The sequence below is a fragment of the Mustela erminea genome, chromosome 17 (assembly GCF_009829155.1).
Source record: "Mustela erminea isolate mMusErm1 chromosome 17, mMusErm1.Pri, whole genome shotgun sequence".
Taxonomy (NCBI): Eukaryota; Metazoa; Chordata; class Mammalia; order Carnivora; family Mustelidae; genus Mustela; species Mustela erminea.
In genome coordinates this window covers 64,669,566-64,688,349 of record NC_045630.1, presented here as the reverse complement: position 1 = coordinate 64,688,349, position 18,784 = coordinate 64,669,566, and the positions used below count along the sequence as shown (strand labels likewise).

At 45.1% G+C, this 18,784-nt stretch overlaps 1 protein-coding gene across 1 annotated transcript in view; it reads left to right on the top strand.

Annotated features, from left to right (window-relative positions):
• The window catches only part of ATF6 (activating transcription factor 6), a 212,869-nt gene that overhangs the window by 157,056 nt on the left and 37,029 nt on the right, over nucleotides 1–18,784 (top strand). The window contains exon 16 of the mRNA XM_032317566.1: nucleotides 2,720–2,804. Within this exon, the coding sequence (XP_032173457.1) occupies nucleotides 2,720–2,804 (85 nt within the window). The remainder of the gene's footprint in view (nucleotides 1–2,719; nucleotides 2,805–18,784) is intronic.

Here is an 18,784-nt window from a genome sequence, read left to right as displayed (position 1 = left end):
AGATTACAGTGACAGTGCCAAAATAAAACCTCTGAAAACATCACTAATAGGATTAATGATATGGAAAAAGGAGTGAGATGAACATAGTTGGGGAGAAAAAAGTGATTCAGAGTTCACTGTTACAGCAAGGAACATTTAATTTGAGGAAGTGAAAGTAAATGTTAAATGAATTATCTACACTCTCCCAGATGTTTCTGTGTATAAATTATTTTTTAAAGATTTTATTTATTTATTTGAGAGAGAGAGAGTGAGTGAGGGAGAGAGCATGAGAGGGGAGAAGGTCAGAGGGAGAAGCAGACCCCCCACGGAGCCGGGAGCTCAATGTGGGCCTTGGTCCCCAGACTCCGGGATCATGACCTGAGCCAAAGGCAGTCGCTTAACCAACTGGGCAACATAGGCGCCCTATTAATTATTTTTAAATATAAGTTAAGTACTATTAGAATTTGTAGTATACTGGCTTTGATTCCCTGCAGTTCTGTGGTAAACAAGCACTTTAAAGATTTTTGTTTATTTGAGAGAGAGAAAGGGAGAGAGAGAAAGAGAGAGTGAACACAAGCACGGGGGAGGAGTCGAAGGAGCAGCAGACTCCACGCTGAGCACGGAGCCTGGTGAGGGCTTCCGTGCCAGGACCCTGGGATCATGAGCTGAACCGAAGGCAGACACTTAACTGACTGAGCCACGCAGGAGTAAACTCTAGGTGTCCTCCCTGCCCCCCACCCTCCGCAGTTTGCGAACTTTAATAAGTAGAGGTAAGGCTGGTTAACTGTAATAATTTCTATGCATTCAAGATGTGATTCTTCTTTTTCATAAATAATAATGTGTTTTTAGGCTTTCTCCTGCAAAAGTAACTACTTCATTTGAAATTTAATGAAGAAAGAAGGAGACATTATGTTCAGAAAATCATGTTTAAAAACAATGTTTAGTATGGCATCTAGATCTTAGCAGGAAACTCAGATTTAAGTCTGAGCCTGACCTTATCCCATGACCAATAGAATCCAAGTGTGTTTATTTTTACAGTAGCTTTAATTTGGGGCTTGCAAGTTTGTTGGTTTGTTTTCTCATTCAATTTTGGGGACCCTGAAGCAGTATTTTAATTATAGGAATTAAGCTATTTATAATTTTATGGCATGAAGATCAGCAAATTTTGTTTCTTCTTGGCTATATTATGTTATCTTACTGAGAAATGTGTGATCTTTGTGTCTAACAATGCACTTTAAAAAAAAGTCTCCCGTGCTCCAGTGCCGGAATTCTAGCAGGACAGCTTCACTCATCTTTCCCCACTCGAGAAAAAAAAAATCTGTTCTCACAGAAATGCTGCCTTGAGTTAAACAAAGGACAAGCCGTTGCCGGAAATGTTGTCTATACAGTTCTGTTCATGTATGTTCATTTCAGTTTGTTTGTTGCATCCTAGACTTTTCCTTCACTTTGCTGATAATTGCATTTCATAATCCCACGGACCTTTGAGCTAAGTTGCCTTGAATTTTTATTACCTTCAACTGCGTTAAATCCTACTTGTAATGAGTCCTTCTCTGTAGCAAGTTCGCTGAGTGAGTGTTGAACCGAAGGGGGCAGAGGAGAAGAGAAGGAAGTAGGAGGGATTCTGGTCAGGTTCAGTTCTGTCCGTCTGTCCGTCTGTCTGTCTGTCCGACCATGTGCCCTTCAGTAGAAACACTAATGTATGTTGTTTTCTTTCTTTCTTTCTTTCTTTCTTTCTTTCTTTCTTTCTTTCTTTCTTTCTTTCTTTCTTTTGTTTTTGCTGTGACAATTCCCGCTTTTGCTAGGAAAAAGGAATTACTGATGTTTAAGCAATAGTTCATATCTAAACCATAAGTCACTTATAATCTGTTTCGGGATGCCTACAGTTGTACATACCTTTTCCCAAAAAACACATACTCCCAGCCTCCTCTTGGCTCATCTTCCTTTTAGGATTTGTGTGGTTGAAACCAGAAACCGCAGATGCCAGGGGTCCTTTATAGATTATCAAACGTTGGCATACTTTATAACTGTCCTTTATAACTTTATAACTGTGCTAGACATGCATTTATAATTTTTTTAATTCTTCCATTGAATTGTGTTTTTAAGGGTAAGAACTGTATATCTTGTTCAGTACGTACTTCTGCTTACCGAAAGAGATCTAATGCTGTGTGGTGGCTTCAGAGGGAGAAGGGAAGCTCAGCAGGCAAAGTTTCAGGCTCTGGCCTTGACTGCAAGCTCCAGACGGAATCTCTGTTTTAGATACCAATAATTTGGGATCCGCAATGGGGGGGGGGGGGCGGCAGAAATGTTCCTCCTCTTTAAGGAAAAAAAAGTGAAAATGGCTGTATTGGGTAGATAATTTCAGTATCTCGTGATATTATCTAGCCTAGTCCCCTCATTTTATAGGATTGGAGACAGAGCCAGATCATACAGCAGTCAGTGGCTAGATCTAGAGTGACACTCCTGTTCAGACTCCTTACCAGTAGCCTTTAAAGTGTTTACACAGCGTGTATGTTCCCAGAACTGAGGAGTTCTCTAAGGATACTACGTGGCACCTGGGAATGATCAACACTCGGTAAATCATAAGATGATTTGTAGTTAATTGCCTTTAAGCCATGTTAAAATAAAAAATGTCATTTTTGGTTGTGATCCCAGTGAAATGTTGGCATCTCAGAAACTCTGATTTGGGCCTATTATAAGACTAAGCCAGTGGTTCTCACAGGTTGTTCTTTGTTATTCCTAGGATCACCTGCTGTTACCGGCCACCACCCACAACAAGACCACAAGACCAAAAATGTCAATAGTGTTACCAGCAATAAACATAAACGGTAAGTTGAAATTTGGGTTTATGAACAACCTAAGTTTGCTTTCTTTAAGCAGTATTCTCTGGATGAGCCAAGAGACATTTAAAATATTTGGTCAGATATATATCATGCGTTAATTTTGAAACATTTTCCACTTTTTCCACAAAAGATTATTTTAAAATCCCTATACTCTCTATTACTGTATTTTTAATTCATTCTCTTGTTTACAGAATTGGAAAAGTTAGCATCTTAACTGCTCTACAGACTTACTGTGGCCTCTCAGGTTATACATACAGTGTAGGAATTCCCTGCTGGGTTCTCAGAGTGAATTTGTAAGTTGCGTTTTGGGAATTCAGAGCAGTTTCCTGAATTCTGTAAATGGTGACGTAATTCCCAGAGCAAGCATCACAAGCCTCTTTAGTCCACAATCCCGATGTATTTGGTATCGATCGTGTTACCATTCCATTTTGTTCTCTTACTAGTGCTGGGTATTACATAAATTACAAATAATGCTATAATACCTTGAGATCATCTAAGGATTTTAGTTAACCCATCTTGCTTATAATCTAGAAAGAAAAATCAGCCCAGAAACCACGGTGCTCCAAAGAGTAGGTCTCATAAAGAATATACAAAGTACTAAAGACATTTAGGAAAGGCGAGATTACTTCCAGCTGGCTCTTCATGGGGAAGAGAAGTAGCTTACTCGCAGAGCCCGCCGTGCGCTGTAAATGAACACAGTGTGTATTGTTGATGAGTGCTTTCTGGGACACATCACGTTAGGCTCTGATGAAACAAGGAGGGTTGGCTGTCCTTCTCAAATTCTTTTATCTGGTTTAAGGAACTACCAGTATATTTTTTTTATCTAGTAGTTAGAACCTCATAGTTTATGAATAAGCCAAAAAGTGAAAAGCCTTTTGAACTAACCCACAGCTGAACCAGTCCACATTCTGACGGATGATCATAGTTAAACAACCAAATATAATTTAAAAAAAAAAAACAAAAAACAGGGATTCTAGATAAATAAAATTTAGTCTTAGAGAAAAAGTATCCAATATTCGTTTTGCATTTTAAGACCACAGAGGACTGTAGAGTTTCTTGGAGCTGTGTGTACACCGCTTACTAGAAATGCTTGGAGCTCCGACGGGCACCCAGGTGGCTCAGTCGGTTGAGGGCTGGCTCTCGGGTTTGGCTCAGGTTATGATCTCCTGAGATCGTGGGGTCGAGCCCCACATTGGGCTCCATGCGCAGCGCAGAGTCTGCTTGAGAGTCTCTCCCTTTGTCCCTCTCTGGTTCAGGTTGTCTCTCTAATATTAAATAAATAAATAAAATCTTAAGAAAACAAAGAAATGTTGAGGAGGTCATGATCTCAGGCTGTGAGATTGAGCGCCCCCTAGTGTGGAGCCTGCTTAAGCTCCTCTCTCTCCTCCCTCTGCCCCTCCCCACCCAACCTCTCTTAAAAAGAAAAAAACAAATGCTTAGGAGGCAGCTTGATTTCTTTTTTAAAGATCTATTTATTTTAGAGCCTGTGTGTGCACGCGTGCACATGTGCAGGGGCGGGGGCAGAGGGAGAGAGAGAGAGAGAGAGTCTCAAGCAGCTCCCCCTACTGAGTGCAGAGCCCTGTGTGGGACTCAGTCTCACGACCCTGAGATCATGACCTGAGCCGAAACAGAGTCAGACGCTCAGCCGACTGAGCCACAGTGGCATTATGCCATCGGTACATAAACATTTGTCTTGCTAAAGCATAAATGATGACATTTTCTTAGTCTTCCAAGGATATCAAGAACAAATTTTAAAAATTAAAACTGTAACATTAAGAGGAACTTCTCTTGCTTCAGTAAAGGCGGGCTCCAAAGCTTTCATTGAGCAGTCCTGTAGTACTTCGGGAAGGATAATATATTCCACAGTGTACGTATTACACTTTAAGAATACGTTTAGGAAATACAACTTATTTTTACTTCAGAGGTGCCTGGGTTTCTCTGCTTGAACCATAATAGATTTCAGTTCCGGTCAGCTTATGCTCAGAAGGGCTATTACCTAAGCTTCAACAAGACAGAGTTCACTTAATTTTGTTCTGATATTGAATTCTTATGCAAGAGAATGCCTGCTTTTATTTTATGACAGTGAGTTTTCCATACTTACCAAGCCAAAAACAATACGATGCTGTTCGACTCTGTTGATCTTGGCCAGGCGGCTAATTTTTGAAAATGAGCCTTTCATGGATTTGAAAAATACAATCATTAGAAGATCATTTCCTTTATAATCTGGTTTTGATTTCTTTATAAATAAATTTCGTTGTTTCCTTTTTAGGGTATAGTAAACTATTTGAAAAGTTAAGATTCAAATTTAAAAAGTATTGGTTGAGTATCTGCCACGTGCCAAGTGTCATGCTGTGCCCTCGGTCTCTTTCCGAACTTGCCTCCACCTCCTCACTCCGCCGGTTAGCATCTGACTTTGCCTCCGCACCTTGTGTGCCTGTGAGCCTGCAGGTGGGGTGGGGATATCCTTGCTCCCCACTGCCACTTCCAGATGACCTCCCCTTCTTTCCTCGGCAGCACCACCCCCCGCATCTTCAAGGGTATAATGTCAGGCTTTCTTCCCCTCACCCTGGTCTGTCACCGTCTTCTCTCCCACCGTGACTGATGACTCTCCGCCACTGCTTTTCCACGTGGAGCGCTCACCCCGCACCCTGGCCTTTTTGGATCCCATTGTCTTTTTGTCTTTTTTTTAAGATTATCTATTTGAGAGAGGGAGAGTGTGAGAGCATGTGCGCAAGTGGGGGGGTGGGGGCAGAGGGAGAAACAGACTCCCTGGTGAATGGGGAGCCAGACTCGGGGCTCCATCCCAGGACCCTGAGATCACAACCTGAGCCAGAATGAAGAGGCGGACCCTCAACCAGCTGAGCCGCCCAGCGCCCCAGTCCTGTCGTGTTTCATCCTGTACCCGTGAGCCTCCCACTCACATGGTCACGGTCATACTCCGGACCTCACCGTGGTCAGGAATGGCACTGCTGCAGGCCTCCCACCCCGCTCACCTCTTACTGTAAACCCGCGCTCGCAGCCGCCGTCTCAGCGCCCAGCTGCCGGCCCCCAGCCACCGCTCTTCCCGTGCGGATCCCGTCCGGGCGCTCCGGCCTTCCTCCTCGTCGGGCCCGCGTCCCCCCGCATACGCGCTCCGCTCTCTGGCAAGCCCCCTTCCTTACGTCCTGGCTTCTTCTTCTCTTAGGTCTCACTTGTCTGTAAAAATCACCCCCTGCCCCACAGTTAAACCCAGCTCTCCTCTGTATGCCTGTTCGTGGATTCTCAAGAGCTGAAAATTACCAGAAAATACCATCTAGTCGGGACCAGCGGATGCGCTGCCCATTAATAACTGCTCATTCCGCAGGAGCGGTCGGTCCTGGCGGTCACCGCGAGGAGCTGCACTCGCCTTCTGGCGGAGACACACTGCCCTGCCCTCCCTCCCTAGCATCCCGGGACTCCGGGATCATGACGTGAGCCGAAGGCAGTCGTGCAACCGAGCCACCCAGGTGTCCCAAGTAAACGTGCTTTAAATAGTGCCCGGCCATTGTCGGCGTGGGCACTCATGCGCCCTTTCGCTGTCATCGTCCGTGTCGTCCTAGGCAATTCCTTCCTTTTGGACCCTGTGTCCATGCCCCTCTCACAGGTTGGGAGACTCGGCTCCTCGCTGATAGCCTTTCTGTGCTGCGCCATCAGCTTCTCTCCTGGTTCGGTCCCATCTGCATCCTGCACGGCCGTATACTCCCTCGGCGTGGGGACACGTCCCTCCGCGTCCTGCTTCTCCGCGGGCCTTCGGGGAAGCGCTCTTGCAAGGCCTCCCTGCGCTCGCTGCCCCCGTCGGCTGGTGGCCGGGTCTCCCCGTGCTCAGTGCGCGTGCTTCCGGACCACGGGAGACTAGATGGCAGGCATTCCTGTATTTCCCCCGCAAATAACCTGAATGCGTGTCTGCGGAGAAAGGGAATTCTCCTACAGAAGCACAGGACGATGACCACACTTTCAAAAGACGAGAACTTCAGCACTGATGCTGTACAGTTTAACCGACAGTCCATATTCACGTTTCCACTTTGCCCCCAAAATGCTTGTTACAGCTTTCTGTGGGGAGAGACACAGAATCGAGGTGCAGACCATGCGGTGCCCCCACTTGGCAGACCTCTTTCGTATCCTTCCGTCTAGAACCCTTGCCGTCTAAAAGTCGTCTTTCATGACATACACGCTTTATAGAAACCAGAGTCATTGAGGTGTAATATAGCATATAGTAAATCAACAATTTTATGTATACTGTTTAATGAGTTTCTAACAAATGTAAACAGTTGTGAAACTACCACTCAGTCGTGGTGAAATGTTTTTACTTCAGAAAGTCCCCTCCTACGCGCTGCAGGCATTTCCCTGAAGTGTGTGTTGACATACCCTTGTGCTGAAGGGCTGCATTTTGTAGGCTTCCCCGATCCTGTGGCCCATCTAGTTTTCCTCTTAGGATTAAAAACAGTTGACAAGTATAGTCTAATCTTTCCAAATATAAATTAATTAAAGTGTTTGCTAGTTAACTTTGTGCCGTATTGGTTAAGATTTGGAATTTATCATCAAGAGTGAATCGAAACGATTAACCTCCTTTTAAACAATTGTTCTACAAAGGAGAACATGTGCACAAAATTGAAGTATCGAGCTCTCCACAATCCAGAGATGGATTTCTTGGGCATATTGGGTGTACACATTTGACGCCAGTACGGCATCACTTAGAGCCTGACGCGTGAGAGTTATGTGCACACAGAAACATTTGGGCACCTGTTTCTTGCAAGAGCAGAGATGTTGTGAGGACACCTCAGGTTTTTCATCCTGAGCAACGTAAGAATTTGAGGAGCTTGAATAAAATACATTTTCTGCCATTCCTGAGTTCAAAAGTTACATGTAACTCGGAAAGGAACATGAGTTGTGGGTCTGTCTGATCCCTCTCTCTGACTTCAGTGGTGCCTGTAGGATGTTGGGGAGGGTGGTGGAAGATACACAGTCAAATTTTATTGAGCAGGTTTCTGTAGGACCCTGGATAGGGATATTGGGGAAGAGGAATTTGATTTTCCAGTTTGGGCAAAGTACATTAGATTCCCAGATCAATTAAACTGTAATGTATAATGACTCTACTTTGTGGTTTTGAGCTATGGAAAAGAGTCTGTACAAGAAATAGCTAATGAGAGTAGGATATGGGTGTGAAATTAATGCCATTTAGAAAACACTAGTTACATAATTCTGTGTTTCCTGTGCCATTTTGGCCTTTGTAATTTATTTCGTTTTGCATTCTCTTTGGTAGTTGAATGTCTCATATGACAGTTGAAAACAGGTTGGGGAAGCTGTAAGTCTCTCTGTCTTTGAGGAAGTTTTCACGCTGAAGATTATTAAAGTAAAATAAAATGCTAGGTATGCTTTAAAAAAAAGCTTTCAAAAAATGATTGCAGATGGTTGGCAGAGCAGTGGATGATAAATTAAAGGCTATTGGTATTTTTTAAAAAAGGATTCTGGAAGTTTTCCTTGTACTGTAAGTCAACATTTCCTGCTTTTAAATTATTTCCACTTATGTTGTGGTAAAATTGCTCATTTCCTTTCTTTCTTCATAAATAATTCAACAAAGTGGAACCTAGAAGTGATCTTATTTTTAATGGTAGCTACTTTGTAGACATCTTTCACAGGGAGTGAACACAGCCTATTAGTAGATGCGTAATTTGACCAACGCTTTAATTGAATTGGTTTTACTGTTCCCCTTCCCTCTGTGTATCCTGTACCTAAGTTCATGTAGGTACCTGAGCAGTAAATAGAAAACTATTCTAATTCTACCCTGTCCTTGATAAGGGTTCAAGTAGGTGAACAAATACCTACAAGGCTAAACTGTATTTATATTTAATCTCCAAGTAATTTTCTATGAAGAAAATCTAGAAGAACTTACTAGCAATGAAACATCTTTTTAGTTGAGGATGTAATAGAAGGGCAGGAAGCAAACCGACTCAACAAATGTGTTGGTTTTAATAATAAGAGAATGTTGATACAACTGCTTTTGATGATCCGCAGTTTCGTAAACTGTGATCCCAAAGAAAATGTATTTGGAAACAGTCCTATTTTAGACATGTTCTGTCTAAGTAGGCTGCTTGTCTGTCAGAGAATCGTGCCTAAAAGTTGTGCTTTTCCTCTTCTTTTCTTCTTGAAGTCCTGCAGGTTATCTGCTTTCTTAAAATACATTTACAACCTTGCGTTTTCATTGCAGTTTTTCCGTTTCAGTTGTTCTGTAATTGTGTTCAGACAGCTGAGTGAGTGGAGTCTTCTCTTCCAACCATGTTTTTAATATTTTAAAAACATATAATCAAATATTTGACTTTTGACTCACTACTGAAACCAGTAGTACAATTTCCACACTGAGAATTTCTGCTGACAAAAGGAGAAAAATAACACTACTCACAAAAAGGATTTTTTTCCTTCAGTGTATATCCAGAGATTTAGGAATTCTGTGTAGCTGGCAGGTATAACGAGGAGTTTTACCACTGACCATACTTGCCATGATAAACAGTACTTTCTTCTAGACCTGAGTCTTCCTGTTGATCGGGGTTGAACTGGCAGTTTCCTCTTGAGAAGACAGTCACCACAGGAGGCAGAATAGGACTCAGATTATCTTTACAATGTGTAAAATTGTAAAATTTTGGCTCAGTTCCTCAGATCCCTTTTTTAGCTTACCTTCTCTGGTGATGCTAAATCACCAGCCAGGCTGAGACCAACAGTGATGCTTTAGATCAGTTCTAAACCGGAAACAACATACTGATTAATTTTTTAAGAGAAATCAGTTAAGTTCTAGTAATTATAAATTGTAATGCCTCTCTGGCATCAGATCAGAAATTTGAAGAATATGAGAGATTCTAGAATCTTGGTACCTTGCGAGGTAAAACTTGAACTGGACTGTAAAGGAAACTTAGAGGACAATAAGGAGAAGGATATTTCTTAATGTAAGGATTGCATTTGGCTACAAGTAACAGAAAACCTTAACATTGTTAAATAAATTGGATTCATTTTTTCTTATATATTGACAAGTCCACAGCAATGAACCAGTGTAAGTGCTGGTGTTCGTTCAACAACGTGAGATGTTAGGTAGGACTAAGGTTGCTGCGATTCTCTTGGCCTTTCTCAGATGTTCTCAAAGTGGCTGCTGCGGCTCAAGCCCTCGTATCTGTATTTCAGATGGAAAAAAGGAAAGCATGGCATCTCTCAGGAAAGCAAACATCATCCAGAAATTTCCAGCAGACTTTTGCTGCTGTCTCATGGGACATACAAACTTGTGTCACATCCATAGGCCGAGCTTCAAGGGAGGCTCAGAAATACAGTGCTTTAACTAGGCTCGCTGTGATCTGAAAGAAATACAGCCTTCCCTTACTGTGGAAGTAATGGGTGTTGGGTGGACAGATCGGCAGCAGCTACTTGCTGCGGCATTCCGGCATGTGCTGTGTTGGGACTGAACAAAGTGTCTGGGAGGAGACAGTGCAGAGAGGACTCGCGTCCAAGAGGAGAAATCGTTTACTGCAGGGACGCAGCTCTGTGATGTAGGTCAGTAACGAGTTAAGGACGTGACTTGAGGCTCTCTGGCGTAAGAATGAGAAGGAGAGCTCCGTCGAGAGACTTACCCTGGCTGTCTGCGCGTGCGAGGACGTTAGGAGAGGAGATGAGCTGGGGTGCAGTGCCCCGATTTGGGGGTGAGGTTGTGAAGGGCCTGGAGTGGAGAGGAAGGAAACTGTCCAGAGAAATTTCACAGGGAGAATCTGTTGCCCCAGGCAGCTGAAGGAGGGAGGGAGGCTGATAGCCCGCGGGGAAGTGGCTGTGGGGGGCCGCGTTCCTCCCCCTCGTTTCCTCTGGGTGAAGTCGCAGGGCGACCGCCCTTAACTCCTCCCACATTGTTCGGTTATCCCCACGTGGCATGGCCTCTTCCGAACCCTCTTCTACAAAAGTCTGAAAATAGGATTTTGAAATGGAAAAGACGAGATTAATGCTGGATCTGCCCTTCTGCACCTGCAGACTTACACTTTGTCAGGAGTGACAGTGCTTTGAGGTTCATTGGCAGTTGCACGGGTCCGTTTTTTTTATGAGACATTTGTCTTATTCAGTATTTGATTTACCAATAAACCTTTTAATCTGGGAACTTCCGTGAGCCTCCAGAGGTTTACCTGGGGATCAGGTTGCCCTGCACCTTCCAGGCGCCGAGTACTTCTGTGCCCCAAGGAGCCGACTCCCGGACCCGCCGCACCTAACGCACCTCCGAGTCCTGCCAGCTCGCTGTGAAGTCACTTTCACTCCCTCTCCCTTGTGGCAAAAATCTGTTTCTACTCAAACAGATGGTTTGCTTTCGACTAATAAAAACTAGGGATCAGCATCTATTTAAGCCAACAAAGTTGGTTTGAGGTTCCTACTAACTTCAAAATCTGAAAGCTCTCTCTACACATAGTAAGCTCACCAGAATGGATTTATCTTTGTACTGGAAAATCAAGAACCTTGTAGTGAGTCAGAAGATTGAACCATTTCACATAGTCCTGAGTTTCTGTTTTTCTGAGGAACTGTTTAACAAGCGCAGGCTCAAGGCGTCTGTTTTCTCTTCTGCCATGACACCAGCTGGAAACAGTAGGGACCCTCACTTTCCGTAGAGTGCTCCGCAGTTCTTCCGATCATTTCTTTGCCATCTGAGACACAGTTGAGAAGGGGTGATAGGTTGGCGTCATCTCAGGGAGTCCGTGTCAAGGACGCTGTAACTCGGTTCACATTTGAGACTGCTCCTCTTCTTGGGCTCGCAGTAGGAAAGGTGAGAGAGTCCTCAGAAATCTATATTTTTCTGAACCTAGAATGTTGCCATTGAAAATATGGTACATACTGTTAGAGATTTTGCTTTGGGAATCTTGAGTACATCAGTCAAGAGATGCCTTTGAACTTAACCAAATATCCATAGAGATAGTTTCTTCATATTTATTACAGATTTTACAGAAACAACTGCATGCCTTAAACATAAGTTTTAGATTAAATAATGAGACAAATGTGAACTATAAAATAGTTTGTCGCCAGGAGCGGGGTTGTGAGGAAGAGCATACAGTTAGCCTCGGTGAGGATATCAGAAGCCCATGTCTTTGTTTTCATTCTGCTTACTACACAGGACAGAACTTGTGGGAAATGTGATCCACTTGGTATCACCACAGTATAGATTAGGACACGGAAGGACTCACTGATCTTCATGTTGTCAAGCCGTAGCATACCAGGGGTAAAAGGCTTTGGTACAGTCACCCACGCTAACTCCCTTCCAGGGTCAGGCTTTCCTTCTGCCACTCTTCACTCCGTGGCCAGCCTCTTTATTTACTTATTTTTAAGATTTTATGTATTTATTTGAGAGAAAGAATGAGTAGTGGGGAGGGGCAAAGAGAGGGAGAGGGAGAAGCAGACTCCGTATTGAGCAAGAAGCCGGACGTGGTGCTGGATCCCAGGACCTGGAGATCATGACCTGAGCCAAAGCAGATGTTTAACTGACTGAGCCACGCAGGCGCCCCGGCCAGCCACTTCAGCTACCATCCCCTCCGAGGACGAAGACTGCCTGCCTTAAATAGCTCTGGCAATCTGTAAACTGTTCCTTTTCTCTCTCTCCCTCATTCTACCTATAAATCACAGTGTTACGTATAAATATAATCTTTTTTCCACATGGCAGCCCTCTGGCTACTTGTGCTCTGTATGTATCTTCTGAGTCTTCATACATCAAGGCCTTCCAGTTTTCAGAAGCTCTTCTTGTAGCCTCAATTCTGGTCACTCTCTTCTGGATGGGTTCTGGTTTTTCCACCTCTTACGGGGGGCCGTGGTTCGGGGCACGGAGGACTAGCTCCAGATGCTCGGCAGTGCCTTCTGAGTGATGACACCAGAGTGTTTTTGCCAGGTACAACCTATATTGTGCCTCTTGTCAGTTCTAGTCCATGGTTCTTTTCACGTATATTATTACCAAATCCTGTCTCTTCCATTTCACTTCCTGATTTTGATTTTGGGGGCTTTTTAAAAAAAATCCTGATTTAACATCTTAATAAGGTTTTTCATAAATCCCTTACTCAAACGTTCAGGGAAAGCTTTCCTAAGCCCATGGAGTAAGTGAGGTGCCCCTCTCCCACCTCCACTGCGCAGAATACTCTGAACTCCCTTATTTTTGTAACATTCATATTATTTATAATCAGCAGCTTATTGTCTGACTCGCCCACTAAACTGTAGGCTCTTTAAGGTTAGGGACCCTGCTTGTTTAATATCTTTTGTTATTCCTAGTGCCTTCTAAAAGAACAAGTGCCTTCAAGGAACACAGCAGGTGCTCAACCAAATGTGTGGGATTGAACTAAACGTGTATGGCCTCTGTGTAAGCTGGGCATGGCCATTTGTATCCAAGAGAAAAAAGTAATCAGTTAAATCCACACACGCAGAGTGAGCTTTGAACCGAATCCTGAAGGATTCATATGATTGGCCACGCGGGTGAGCATTCTGGGCAGAGGGAAAGGTACAATAGGGATATGCAAACAAGAAAGCCAGCCAGCCTGCCAGGGGGAGTAAAAGGGCCAGGAGGTGCAGAGGAAGCCAGAGAGGCCATCCGGAACCCCTCAGGACATAATGTGTTTTGATTTTACCCTGCGGGTAATCGGGAGCTACTACAAGATTCTGGGCAGAGGAGAGGCACAGGTGGATTCGTGTTTCAGACGTTTCCCTGACGGCAAGGATGGATTAGAGGGGTGAGACTTTTTACAGAGACGACAGTTGGAAAGTTATAATGACCTAGTCTAGAGATAGCAGTTTGAACACGGATTACTGCACAGGTTCTGGGGCTCCGGGAGGTGGGAGCAGCTTAGCGGGGTGGGTCTGGCTCCAGGTCTCTCGGGAGGTTGTCATCAGCCTGTTGGTGGAGCCTGTTGGTGGATTTGCCTGGGGCCGAAGGATCTGTCCCGGCTCACGCACTGTTGGCAACAGGCTTCAGCTCCTCACCTGCGGGCCGTTCCTGGTGCTTCCCCCAGAGCATCCCATCCGGGGATGGGAGAACTCCCCGGCCCGAGAGAAGCCAGGCTGTGGAAGCTGATTGCGGAAGTGACCTGCCGCCGCCTCCCCGTGTGCTGTGAGCTACATCGACTGCACCTAGGAAGTTGTAGGAGGGACTCCCAAGGGTGCGAGTGCGCGGAGGGGGCCCCGGGGGCATCTTAGAGGCTGCTTGGCATGCTGCCTGTCGCAGCGGACGAGGAGCACCTCTGCAAGTCGGGAACGCTGTGGTGGTTTATGGAGACAGAGGGACAGAATGCTCCACGGAGAAACTGAAATGTCCTGTTAATCATTTCTCCCAGCTTCTTACTGCCCAGAGCATTTGCTTGACTGAAAAGTAAGATCACTAAGACCCCATTATAAATGTTAAGTAATGGCTAGTTCGCAATCGCCGCTCTTTTCTGTGCTTGGATAGCCTGGTTCCGTGTTTGTTTTATGGGGTGACACAGTTGTGCCTCAGGTTTACAAATAACCGTCACATGGCCCTCTGCTAAGCAATGTGCCGGTTTCCGAGGGGCTCTGGGGTGTGATTTATGCCTTCAGAGAGCTAAGCATACTGGGAAACAGGACATGCATAGATCAGAGGGAGTCTCAGAGTTGGAAGGAAACTTGGGGACAGTCTCACACGGCGGCCTCATGATGTAGATAAGGAGGCAGGTTGGGGGAGGCAAAGGCTGATGGGGCCGTGACCTGAGGCCCGATCTCCACATCCCCAGGCAGAGCGCGCTTGTCTTAAATGTGAAAGGTGATGTTTTTTTGTTTGGTTTGGTTTTTAGAGAGGAGCAGGGAAGGGGCAGAGGGAGAGGTGGGGAGAGAGAGAGAGAATCTTAAGCAGGCTTAAGGGGCTTGATCTCACAATCCTGAGATCATGACCCTGAGCCGAAATTGAGTCAGACACTTAACCGACTGAGCCACCCAGGCACCCCCAAATGTAATGTTTTTTATACCACCAAGGACATTCTTTGAAAACATAAACTGTTTTTGTATTTGAAGCAGAGTGACCTGGTATTTGATGTGGGGAAAGGTGAGGCATGTCTTAGAAGACATTTCTGTCTTTTGTGAGAAGACCCCCCCCCCCAGCTCCGTCACTGATTACGGTGTGACTTTGAACTAAATTATAATCCATTAGAGAACACACGCATAACACACGTTAATCACGCACTGCCTGTATTCCTAAACAGTTCAAGTTGCACATTCAGTTTAGTTCTTCTTTTTGTGAGCGCCCATCATGTATATGAAGCACATTTGGGGGTTCTTTAACATAGATAACAGCATTTGGTCCTCACAAAGTCTCTGTGACGTTATTGCATCTGTGTTTCATGGCTGAGGCGGTGAAGAGACAGAGGGGCTTGTGACGGAATGTTCTGAGAACTCCTTCACGCTCTGTTTTCCGCGGCCCAGCGCTAGCTCCTCACGTGCCTTCCGCCCTTCCCTGAAGCACGTTTGTGACGAAGCTGAGGCAGTAGAATTAAACACCAGCTTATGCTGCCGTCATTTCAGAGAACAGCTACTGCGTTCCCTTCTGGTCATCTCTCAGTATTTTAATATTAACCACATAAGTTGGATGCTGGCCAGCAGAAAGATGACATGTGATATTCCTATAAGATAGACATGTTCGCCCACTAGTTCCCTGGACTTCCCATGGTAAACCAAAAAGATTTTTTAATTAACTATCTTAAAATATGAAGAAACAAATTGGGAGTCCATAAGCTGTAGCTTCCTTGACATCATAAATTTACCTCATTAAAGCACCACTTTAAAAATTCATTCCATCCACATAGAGCAAGCATTGATTTCAAAGTTTGGTTGCTTTTTCCATGGTACTTAAACAGACTCCCCCCCGCCCCATTTCCCAGTAAATAAATGTTAGTCATTTCCCTTAACTGGCCTGTCCCAGACCAATAATGAGCTCTATTTTCAAAATAAAGCCTATCACTTAGCAGGGACATTGAGCAGTCTGCCTTCTCACTAATGAACTTGCTGGCCACAGTTGTGTAGACGTGGCTGTGTGCTGCCCAGGAAAGCGGGCCTGCGGTCGGACGAAGACAGCGGCAGGTTCGGTCAGGAGGGCGAGGCTGTGGACATGCAGACTCTCCCGCCCGCTCTGCTGAGTTCAGTTCAGTTCATTGTGCTGTTCGCGCACATTCTAGCAGATGCGCTGCTCCGTTAATTCTGTCTTCCCCCTTAGTCCACAGAGCCCCATTCAGGTCCTTAATAAGGACGACCTTTGTAAGCACCGATTCGATTCCACCTTTATTAAGAACCTACGAAATGTTAGGTATTGTTTTATGAGCTGAGATACTATTTAATATGACAGTTACAGGTGGACGCCTGCCCTAGGTAAGCTCACAATATAATAGTTTTTTGGTTTTTTTAACTTTTAGCTGCTTTTATCAATCGGTTTTCTTTAGTGTCAGATAATAGGGTATTTAAGCGGAATTTGTTAAGTTAAGCAGAATTTCTAGGAGAGCCAGAGAGTGAGACTTGGAGGTTTGTCAGGCAGAAAACAAAGCCCTGCATTACCCCCCATAGCCCGCGTGGTGGAGGACACCCATTCCACACTCTGCTTCAGGCCCGGCCCCTGAGGCTGGCTCTCTGCACTAGATGCTTGTGCCGCCGGGACCGCCGCCCTCTCCAGAGGGGTTTTCAGAGCCGTGGCTGCTTTGCAGTCTGGAGCCTGGCGCACCGAATTGCCAGTGCCCACACCTTAGTTACCGGCAAGTCTGGAAACTGTACTAGAAAAACCGCTGCTTCCCCTCTCCTGTATTTTTCTCCTTTACTATCACTCAGAATACTTCTGATCACCAAATGCATTGGGTGGGAGTCCCCCATACCAAGCAGTTCTCTGTGACAGCAGCTCAGCATCCTGCCATTTAACTCAATTCTGACACCGTCTACCTGGAGACAGCACCAGATCTCTGCATCAAAGGGCTCTCTTCCTCGGGATTGCTCCCCCCCACTTCAGATGCCATCACCCGTAGCAGGTTCCCAAGTGACCCACAACTGGGAGAATCCCTGCTTTGTAGCCAATCTCCCCCGCCCCCAGATTTGATTTACAGAACTCAGGGCACTTAAATACACTGACCAGTCTGCTAAAGGATATGATAAGGGACACAGATGAACAGCTAGCTGAGGAGATACATAGGGCGAGGTCTGGGAGGGTCCCAAGTGCAGGAACTTTTGTCCCTGCCGGAGTTGGGGGACGTCATCCTCCAGGCGTGGGTATGTATTTAACCACCTGGAAGTTCTGAGCTCCCCATACTGGTGGGATTTTTGCGGAGGCTTCATCGTGTTGGCGTAGGCGTGCTCGATCGTCAACCCCACTTCAGCTCATCTGCCTTCTCCGGAGAATGGGGAGTGGGGCCGAAAATTCCAAGCTTCTAATGAGGTCTTGGTCTTTCTGGTGACCAGCCGCATCCAGGAGCCCACCCAGAGTCATCTCATTAGAACAAAAGACACTCCTGTCACCCAGGAAATTCCAAGGTTTCAGGAACTCTGCGTCAGGGGCAGAGACCAATATATACGTCCTATTATCTCACAGGTACTTAAACTTCTATAGTGGGAGGTCGGCTCTGCCTCATAAGAAAGGAGATTCTCTGAACACAGGAAGATAGATGCTTAGTGGACAAAAATCTTCTATCAATAGCATTTTGAATAATCAGACAATGTTAAACCTACGAGTTGAGAAGAAGAAAACAACAATCAAAGGAGAAATACCATGAATTTGGTCTCAGTGTTACTAAAAGAAGTGTTTTTGTTTTTTGTTTTTTGTTATTAACCAACCTACTTTCCTAAACCGTTTGCTACTCTCCGTTAATGGAAGGCTGGGTGGTAGCTGATACTAGAAGTTCATAAGGTGCTAAAGAACGTCTCTTCCCCTTGAGGCCTTTGCTCTCTGCACATTCAGGAGCTGTCTTCTCTCAGAAGGGTGAGCCTCAGCTTGACCCAGGGAAACAGCCCACACTTAAGAGTCAGAGCCCCGAGTTCATGCCCTGCTTGCCCCTTAGCCAGATGCATGGCCTGTAAGCAAGCGGTTGGGTTTGTGCGTGCTCTTCTGGAAATTGAGATGGTGGCGGCAGGTGCTCTTCCGTCTCGAGAACTGTGGGCTCCAAAACTCTGTAACTTCTACATGATAGGCTAATGATTATTTTTACTTAAATTGTTTGTATGTTTTAGAAAGCCAATAAATCATGAGGGTTTTTTTTTTTTTTTTAAGATTTTATTTATTTATTTGACAGAGAGAGACACAGCGAGAGAGGGAACACAAGAGTGGGGGAGGGAGAAGCAGGCTTCCTGCTGAGCAGGGAGCCTGACATGGGGCTCAATACCAGGACCCTGGGATCATGACCTGAGCCGAAGACAGATGTTTAATGACTGAGTCACCCAGGCGCCCTGAGTTTGTTTGTTTTAAAGATTTTATTTATTTATTTATTTGACAGACAGAGTTCGCAAGTAGGCAGAGAGACAGGCAGGGAGAGAGGAGGAAGCCAGCTCCCTGCTGAGCAGAGAGCCCGATGGTGGGGCTCGATCCCAGGACCCTGGGATCATGATCTGAGCTGAAGGCAGAGGCTTTAACCCACTGAGCCACCCAGGCGCCCCCTGAGTTTGTTTTTTGATGACGATAAATTTCCATGAACTCAAAGAATTTAATCTCTACCTTCCACTTATTTTGTTGTTGTTTTTTAAACAATGGTATTTTCCCACACAGTACTGTTTAGGCATTCAAGTTGCAACAGGGGAAATGCTCTTTGAATTTGTCATTATTATTTTTGGCTTCTATTTTTACGAGAGCCTTGTTCGTTTTCTAGTTTCAGTAATTTATTCTCAGGGCGCCTGAGTGGCGCAGTCAGTTGAGCTTCCAGCTCTTGATTTTGGCTCAGGTCATGATTTCAGGATCATGAGATCAAGCCCCAAGTCAGGCTCTGTTCTGGGTGTGG